The sequence below is a fragment of the Macrobrachium nipponense genome, chromosome 13 (assembly GCF_015104395.2).
Source record: "Macrobrachium nipponense isolate FS-2020 chromosome 13, ASM1510439v2, whole genome shotgun sequence".
NCBI lineage: Eukaryota > Metazoa > Arthropoda > Malacostraca > Decapoda > Palaemonidae > Macrobrachium > Macrobrachium nipponense.
Genome location: NC_087206.1, coordinates 19,593,073 through 19,603,072, shown reverse-complemented (window position 1 = coordinate 19,603,072; position 10,000 = coordinate 19,593,073). Strand labels below are relative to the sequence as shown.

The window sequence follows — 10,000 nt, the reverse complement described above, 5'->3', positions numbered from 1 at the left end:
CCACCTAGGGATTACCCTGTCACCAAGACACAATGGATTTAAATTGTAATTATGTTGACTTATGCTTATTGCTTAATTATATCAGTCATATTACAAAAAGACACACTTGTTGATATAAATAATTTGATTTACAGATCACTTATTAATGTCAGTTATTATTAGTAATACTGATAATTTTAGGTCTATTTTAAATGTATTATCATGTAAACAGAAATTACTGGATTGAATTATGTGTACTACTAATTTTACTTTAACATAATGCAACAAATGTCATACACAGTAAGATATTGTCATGGGAAATTAACAGATTACACTACAATATGGCGAGGTGGGCATTGTGATACAAAGCTCTCTCCACCCTTTGCAATGGTGGCATGCTGCGCACGGCGATTTTGTGCATGTCCATTCCATGGTTATAGTTCCATGATATATATATAAGGCCACCAAAAGAATGAAGTAAAAATTATATTCATGACAGTGTTTCAGATTATCACTAAAGGAGGAAACTAGCATTACTAATTTACAATCCGAGATGCAGTTATCCAAATATACTCGCAAAACAGTACTATAAAAATCTCTAATGATATTTGCAAATTTAGGTATAGTTAATCAGAATATGTCCTGGGTGTAACTTTTGAAGTTTTTCAGGAGCTGACTCATTTCCTCAAGTCCAAAATAACCCTAGCGCTGAGAACATCCAAGAGGAATTAGAGCATAAATGCCTTGAGAAGATACAGAATACCCAATGGAACATGGAAAAATTCTAACTACGATTAGCTTGTAGAGATAATGTTTGTTCCATTCAGGGTAGAAGGGGAGAAAAAATCTGATTCAACAATATCAGTAGAACAAGACTCTACAGCGAGTACATAAGAAACTATACCAAAGTAAAAACTATAAACTTATGAGAATAAGACAACTGAAGCTCACCTCATTATGGCTTACATGCTCGTGAACACCTGCATCCTATATTTTCTAGTACGCCATATCCAAGCAGATCCGGAGCAGACCTCAACAATATCAAAATGAAAATTATTATTATTATTATTATTATTATTATTATTATTATTATTATTATTATTATTATTATTATTATTATTATTATTATTTTCTCCTTGACAATTTATAGTTGCTATTTCTTTTACATATCCTGTATTTTAAATTATACAGGCATTCCCCAGCTTACAACGGGTTCGGCTTACAACGTTCCGAGGTTACAATGCTTTTCAATTACATTCATCATAAATTATTTCCAGGTTTACGATGCATGTTCCAGGATTACAACACTTACGATGCTGACCTGACGGAAGAAATATGACTCCAGAAATGCAAAATAATCAATATTTGAAGGTTTTCTTGATGAAAAATGCAATAAAAATGCAGTTTATGCAGTTTTTAATACACACAAAGCATTAAAAGTAAGGTTTTCTTAGGATTTTTGACGATTTCCCGGCTTATGACGATTTTCGGCTTACGACACATCTCAAGAACGGAACCCCCGTCATAAGCCAGGGATTGCCTGTATATATATATATATATATATATAATATATATATATATATATATATATATATATATATATATATTATATATATACTTATATATTATATCTATATATATATATATATATATATATATATATATATATATATACATATATATAAAATGTAAAATACAGAATATGTAAAAGAATGAGCAAATATAAATTGTTAAGGAGAAAATAATAATAATAATATTAATAATGATAATAATAATAATTATTTTCATTTTGATACTCTTGAGGTCTGCTCCAGATCTGCTTGGATATGGCATACTGGAAAATATAGTATTTAGGTGTACACGCGCAAGTAAGCCATAATGAGTTGAGCCTCAGTTGTTTTATTCTCATTAGTTTATAGTTTTTACTTGGGTATAGTTTCTTATGGGACAAACTTTATCTTTACATGCTACCTGTAGTTAGAATTTGTTCATGTTTCTTTGGGTATTCTGTATCCTCTCAAGGCATTTATGCTCTAATTCCTCTTGGATGTTCTCAGTGCTAGGGTTTTCTTGGACTTAAGGAAATGAGCCACCAATTGAAAAACTTAAACAGTTACATCCAGGACATGTTCTGATTACTATGCCTAAATTTGTAAATATCATTGGAGATTTTTATAGTGTTTTGCGAGGATATTTAGATAACCGTTTCCTCGCTTGTAAATTTGTAATGCTAGTTTCCGTTTCCTCGCTTGTAAATTTGTAATGCTAGTTTCCTTCTTTAGTGATAATCGGAAACACTTTCATAAATCTAATTTTTACTTAATCCCTGGGGTGACCTTATATAGCAATAAAGGAATATGTCATGATTGTTGTAATACTGTTGCAGTTTGAATGTATATGGCAGTGATGTAATCATCAGTGGTAGTTGAACCGAGTCTGTGAGTGGCCCTCGTGCAATTGTTAAGTCCAGTGACGTTCTTTCATCGTGGAGACTTATGTCTGGCCATTAGTTATTTGCACGATGGACCACTCTGGTGAAAGTAGGTTAAGTTGCAATGGAGGTCTTCATTTATTGCAGACTATTGCCCACCTACTCTTTTGGGATGTGTTTTTCAGTAAGAAATATATACATTAGAAGCCAACTCAAGTGATATATCAAACTATGATCATATTGCTTGTAAAATATTGCAGATAATCCCATTGATAATTGATTTTTCATAGTTTTTATCTTTGTCATGCTTCACGCATCTACTTCCAGGAATACAATGATTTTCTGGAAGGCTGAAGGAAGCTTCAATAGACCACACTCTCTTTTTGTCTAATATTGTCTCTTATTCTTTTTCTTTCAACAGAATGAGAGGAATAACAACCCTTGGCGTCCTGCTCTTAGTGGCTCTGGTGGGAGCCCTGGAGAATGGGTTGGCTCGAACCCCACCCATGGGCTGGCTGGCTTGGCAACGATACCGATGCAACACCGACTGTGTGAACGACCCTGATAACTGTATTAGGTAAGAAAGGCTAAATTCGTTACCAAAATGAATAGAAAATGTAAAGAAATAAAAGATCTACTGATCCATAAGTAAAGCTGCCTTATTTAGCTATACGATGGGTTACTGATTTAAAGAGTGGACAAATCTAATGAAAAAGCAGTATATAAGTGAATCTTATGCTATATTTTTCTATCTTTCCATGAAATCATTGTCAACACTATCGTAGAAATAAAACACCTATAAAATGATTTTTGTAAAAACGCCTAAAATCATACTTGAAACGGTCGAGCTTGCAATACATGAAACAATTATCTGTGCAATATTGTATGGCTAGAAAATTTGCAATGTGCTAACTTTGATGTCTACCTATTCTTCCATATGATTCCGTCTTATTCGAGGACCGTAATTTTTAGTGTTATGTTCTTATATCTTCGTAATTATACTTATCACCCGTATTCTTCAGCAAAGACAAGTAAATCTATAGAATTCACAATAATGTCCCCTTAATCAATTGCTATAACAACATGCATTATATATTGGACTGGAGGGAATCTTCTCTTAAATTGGTAAACCTCTAAATTTGTCTGGTCTTCAAAAGGGCTTTGCTGTAAAGGTTCCAATTAGGTTATTAGCCAATTTTTTTATCACTAAATTTAATGAAAACTTAAAATAACACAGAATCTGAGGCATGATAATTATTTTGTTTACACTGTTTTCTCAACCGTTTTTCTGGTGGTGGCCCCCTCAATCCAGTGCAAGTTGTTGTGGCCCCTCCATGCCAACTCTGAGTTCTTACCCCCCCCCCCCCCCCCCCCCCCCCCCCCCCCCCCCCCCCCCACCCCCCCCACACACCCAACCCGCATTCCAGTCCATCACCTTAATACGCCTAGGGAAGGTATATTAATGGCCCCTAATGAAAAAAATCTCATGGTTCCCCCAAGGGGGACCATATGGCCCTCACGTTGAGAAACACTGGGTCACTATTCTTCCTAGAAATGGGCTTTTTGGGGGACAATATATATAATACTATATATATATATATATATATTTATATATATATATACATATATATATATATATATATATATATATATTATATATATAATATATATCATATAATATTATATATATCTATATATATATATATATACTACTATATATATATATATATATATATATTATATATATATATATATATATATATATGATTTAAGATACTATATCTTAATAGGTGCGACTTGTGTGTAAACTTTGTAATTTTCCAGAAATCGTAAACTAGGAAAGTATTGAATTACTTTATAGTTTTGGATAGAAATTGTATGGCAGATACATAAAACTGTAAGACACGCCATTATAAAAGAAATTACCCTCAAATAAAAAGAGCTAGAGAATACTATACTGTGTTTTTCGAAAAAAAATAAAATTAGAGAACTAATTAGGGACTGCGCTATGCGCTGACCACCCATAATCAGAGAAGCCTCATGAGTTCAGTTATCCATGAATAATGTTGCTAATTGCATCAATGTTTGGAAGCCTGGGGAATGTCGTGTTTGGACCCTCTGCCTTCATGGCTATGAATATGTATGTATTTATGTATATATATATATATATATATATATATATATATATATATATATTATATATATATATAGTTTATGCGATTCAAAGATAATTAGAAATTTAATTCCATGACCTTACACAATAACATGAGTTATTTTGGAGAAGAAGACCTAGCCTAGCAGGAGGGTTAAGTTTTTTATGGTTTTGCTTGCTCTTCACATGCACACACATGCATATATATAGTATATATATATATATATATATATTAATATATATAATATATATATATATATATATATTATATACATATATATATATATATATATATATATATATATATATATATATATAAATATATATATATATATATATATGTGTGTGTGTGTGTGTGTGTGTGTGTGTGTGTGTCTGTGATTATTTATCTCTCTATATATATATATTCACTATATACAAAGAGCAAGAGATCCGAAAAATATCTGACGCCCCTTGGTCTGGTTCTTCATTTTCAAAACACCTTTAAGTTATTTGTCTTGGCTCATGGAATTTAGTCTTACACTGCCTTATTTTTAAAGAAAGTAACCAAATTAGAATTCCTGCTTAAATGACCCAATTCGTAACAATAAGTGATTTAATTTGGATGCTCCTTTGCATTATACAAATCACTCCGATGTAATTCCCATCAGCGGATTCGCTGCTGCACAAGGCTTTAGAACATCTTTCCTCAGTAAGGTGGTCTTTGCTTTCCAGTCTCACTGAGATCTGCATTTATCCATTCTTCTGCTTTGCAATGTTCCACAGGATTTATTTTCGCTGTTGCCGTTGCTTTCACTCCGTAATAGATATCATATTTCCTCTGGAACTCTGTTTTGAGTTTATGTGCACATGCTGTTCAGTTCATAACATCTGTCAGCATTTATAAGGTCAGATAATCGTAAATAAATAAAAATCAAGTGCTTATGAATGTATCAGACTGACGGAAATCGCGACATTTTAAGGGCAATACCTTAATGTCTTTGTAGAAAATACGTTTCTTCTTCGGTTTCTTCATAGGCTTCTCGCCGCATTTTATGATGATCGCATTCTTGGAGCAGTACCACGCTCAAAATCCATACTTGGACACTGTTTACTTATTATTGAAACTTTTACTTCAAGAGGTTTTCAGTTCACAAATCTCGTCGAAGTTTTATCGTACCTCCGTTCACATTTTCTTCCGTCTTACTTTCCACCCTCTCCTAACAGTTGTTTCATAGTGCAATTCGAGGTTTTCCTCCTGTTACACCTTTCAAACCCTCTTACTTTCTATTTCCCTTCCAGCGCTGAATGACCTCATAGCTCCCAGCATTTGGCCTTTGGCCTAAATTCTGTATTCTATTTATCTCTCTTTCATCAGTAAACACATTTTCACCCTTCAATTGCAACTCCTGTCCTCTATCTTGTATTAACGATTCCTTTCTTTCCCTTGCGTCGAAACACGTACTCTTTCAGACGCGTCAGTTCTATATACTTGTATATATATACATATATATATATATATATATATTATATATATATATATATATATGTATATATATATATATATATATATATATATATAGTGTATATATATATATATATAGATATATATATATATATATATATATCGTATATATATACATATATATATATATATATATATATATATATATATATATATATATATATATATGTATATATATATATATATATATATATATATATGTATATATATATATATATATATATATATATATATATCTATATATATATATATATATCTATATATATATAATATATATAGAGAGAGAGAGAGAGAGAGAGAGAGAGAGAGAGTCACCTATAAATGTCACCCTTTCTTTCACGATCCTGTGGCGCACATCTTTATTCGTTTCTCCTGAAGGGAAAACACCGAAGTCATTTGTTAACGCCAGATCTACTTCCTCTCTACTTTCAGTCTTTTGACATCACTCGCGCCCATCGGGACTGTGAGTCTTTATTTCCCGTTTCTTTTGATGGCTGAGCTGCTACTGCCTTTGATTACGTCGTTTTTTTTTTAGGCTTAGTTTCTGTGGCATCAGAAATATTCGTGCGAACACACACTCAGGCGTACACGAAGAAATACCTTCACAACGCCCACCCACGTTCAAACACACACACACACACACACACATGTAATGCAGTCCATTACCAGACCATGACAACAGGAGCGGCCGATATTAGGGTACAAAGCTTATCTCGTACACTTATGCTAAAGCAAGATAAGTGAGAACAAGTCTAGGACTGTAACAAAAAAAAAAAAAAAAAAAAAAAACGACAGGACAAAAGCTTGTGAATCAAGCAGCTGCTTATGTTTACGAACATTCTTGCCTCTGATAAATGATGAAAGGCGAATGGAGAATGTTTTGGCGTAATGCGCACACAACACACACATTTCACTCTTCTGATGGTTACTTTCAGTAATTGATGGCTTTTAGATAGATCTGAGTTTTTCCTTTAAAGAGTTTAAGGTTTTTGTTCCGGAAAAGTGGTTCTTTAGAGAGAGAGAGAGAGAGAGGAGAGAGCGAGAGAGAGAGAGAGAGAGAGAGAGAGAGAGAGAGAATTTTTCCTGTTATAATTCATTTAAGTGAAAAATGGTTTTAGAATAGTCTGAAGATTTATTAATTTCCTAAATAATTTCAGCTTTTGTGCTCAAAATATGGTTGGTTAAATATTTAGAGACTCAGGGGTATTTCCATGTTTTAGTGATTGAATTTAGTGAGTGATGATTATTTAGAAAAACTTTAAAAGATTTGTTTAAAAAAAATTTAAAGGTACCGTCGCAAGATGGCAGATGAAATGTGTATAGTATATATATAGGTTTAGAATTTAGTAAGGTAAACTCTGTAGTGGTAGAAATGGTGTTGGACAACCACTACTGCAAAAGGATGTAAATAACCGTGTGGACGAGATAGCGAGCATATTACTCGATGTCATTATTGTTATGTAATGAGAGAGATTGACGGAGCGTAAATAAACTGCCATCGCAGAAGTCTTATGAATAGACACCTTCTGTTATAACTGGATGAAATGATGAATTGTTATTATTATTATTATTAATAGCGAAAGCCATCAACACGGGCAACCTAATGCCCTTTCCTTGCCTAGTGCTGAAAAAAAACAAGAAGAAGAAGAAGAAAACGAGAAAACGAAATTTGTGGCGCTTAACTAGAAAGCTTGATCGTCATGACTCCTTAAAGAAAAAAGAAGCATAAAACACGGAAGAGAATTCCAAAGCTTGCCTTACCGAAGGCGTCACTGAACCGTGTAACGCTAAGGGGATTACCAATTTGATGAGAATAATTGTGGGAAGTGGTCGCTTAACGGGTGTAACGGAGTGGCCTGAGAGGAGAAATTCACTCCTGGAGTTCTACTGAATAATGCCCCCAACTTTCCTTGTATGAGAGAGAGAGAGAGAGAGAGAGAGAGTTGAAACCTACTCATTTACTGTCCATCCTTTTTTTCTCGAATCTGGGCAAGTTAGGGACACCAGGTTACTTGAAAATTAATCTCAGCAATGAAAAAACTATTCATATCGAAGATTGGAAGATAACCATTAAATTTTCACTTTCTTATGAGTTCAATTCGATGACGTAAAATTCCAGATCTATTATATTTATAGATTTGTTACAGATGAAGTTGGCCTTGCTAGCACAGGCGAGGTGAGCTCACAATGGCGATTTGTGAGTGATAGTAAATCTGGTGTCAACCTTTGGTCGCGGGTCATCCAACGAATACTTTTTTTTCTTTTTTCTTTGTAAAGTTTAGCTATAGTAATCTCAGCAAGACTCCGCTAATGTCAACCCTACATTCTGACCCAATGAAATGTAATAGATGCCAAGTTCCCATGACCGTTCAGCACTTATTCCTTGAATACCCAAATTGGAATCAACAGAGACGCATTTACTTTCGAGATCCAACAATGTCAGGAATTCTCGCTGAAGACTAAGATTTTTCACTTAACAAAATTATCATGTTCCTAAGCAAAATAGCAAAGTCGGTTTTTTGAATAGTGTAACTTTCTCTCTCTCTCTCTCTCTCTCTCTCTGGTTAATTCCTGGGAACAAGTCCTGGAGAGTTCTTGTTAGGCTCAGAGGCCTGGTTCAACTAATCTTTTATCTTATCCTATCCCCTAACGGATGAATTTCAGGTTACAGCTCGTATACTGTATTTAAAGAATGAATGAAAGAAATTAAAAAAACAAAAAAAGCTCAGTTTAATAATATATTTCCCATAAATTTTTTCTAGCTTTCCTCTTTTTCGAAGACTCCAAAATTTTTATTATATAAAATAGCTTAAGAACTTAAACGTTTTATTGATATAAAAATATCGTATTTGTAAGTCTCAAATCCTTGATATTTTCTTAGATTTTCATAGTTTCTTCAAGTGATTTAAACACTATTATCATTTTCTTCGTAAAAGAAAGATTATCGCTGAATTTGACCCCACCTCCAAATCGGGTCTTTTGCGGAAATGTCTGGAACGTAAATGAGGAAATTTTTCAAGAACCATCATTACGAAACTCCCCGAAATATAAAACTCGCAGCGATGCTATTAAAAACAGCCGTAATTAATCCTGGCAGTGAAAAATGATGCAGGAGGCTTTGCTTTCCTTCCTGCGGGATGCACAGGACGCGGACGCCAGCATTAACGCCTGACGTGCTTGGTTTCGCGGCAGACAAACGACCCGCCGGAAATCCCTCCCCCGATATTTTGCCCCGAGAGGGTTGGCGATGCAAAGTTGTTCCTCCCCCCTTCTCCTCCTGCCCCCTCCTCCTTCTCCTCCTCCTCCTCCTGCCCCCCTCCTCCTCTTTCCCCTCCTCCTCTCTTCTTCTTCTTCTTCTTCTTCTTCTTCTTCTTCTTCTTCTTCTTCTTCTTCTTCTTCTTCTTCAGAAATCCCTCCGCCGATATTTTGCCCCGAGAGGGTTGGCGATGCAAAGTTGTTCTTCATCCTCCTCCTCCTCCTGCCCCCCCTCCTCCTTCTTCCTCCTCCTGCCTCCTCCTCTTCTCCTCCTCTTCCTGCCTCCCCCTCCTCCTCCTGCCTCCTCCTTCTTCTTCTTCTTCTTCTTCTTCAGAAATCCCTACCTTGATATTTTGCCACCAGAGGGTTGGCGATGCAAAGTTGTTCATCCTCCTCCTCCTCCTGCCCCCCTCCTCCTTCTCTTCCTCCTCCTGCCCCCTCTCCTCCTCCTACTCTTCTTCTTCTTTCTTCTTCTTAGAAATCCCTCCTCCAATGTTTTCCTCAAGAGGGTTGGCGATGCAAAGTTGTTCTTCCTCCTCCTCCTCCTTCTCCTCCTCCTCCTGCCCCCCTCCTCCTCCTACTCCTCTTCTTCTTCTTCTTCTTCTTCTTCTTCTTCTTCTAGATATCCTTCAAATGTTTTCCTGAAGAGGGTTGGCGATACAAAGTTGTTCTTCTCCTT

The 10,000-nt window shown here is 35.0% G+C and overlaps 1 protein-coding gene across 1 annotated transcript in view; it reads left to right on the top strand.

The window, feature by feature from the left end:
* LOC135225671 (alpha-N-acetylgalactosaminidase-like) overlaps window positions 1–10,000 on the top strand; it is a 33,836-nt gene that overhangs the window by 5,150 nt on the left and 18,686 nt on the right. The window contains exon 2 of the mRNA XM_064265017.1: window positions 2,832–2,987. Coding sequence (XP_064121087.1) covers window positions 2,833–2,987 — 155 coding nt within the window. The 5' untranslated portion in view covers window position 2,832. The remainder of the gene's footprint in view (window positions 1–2,831; window positions 2,988–10,000) is intronic.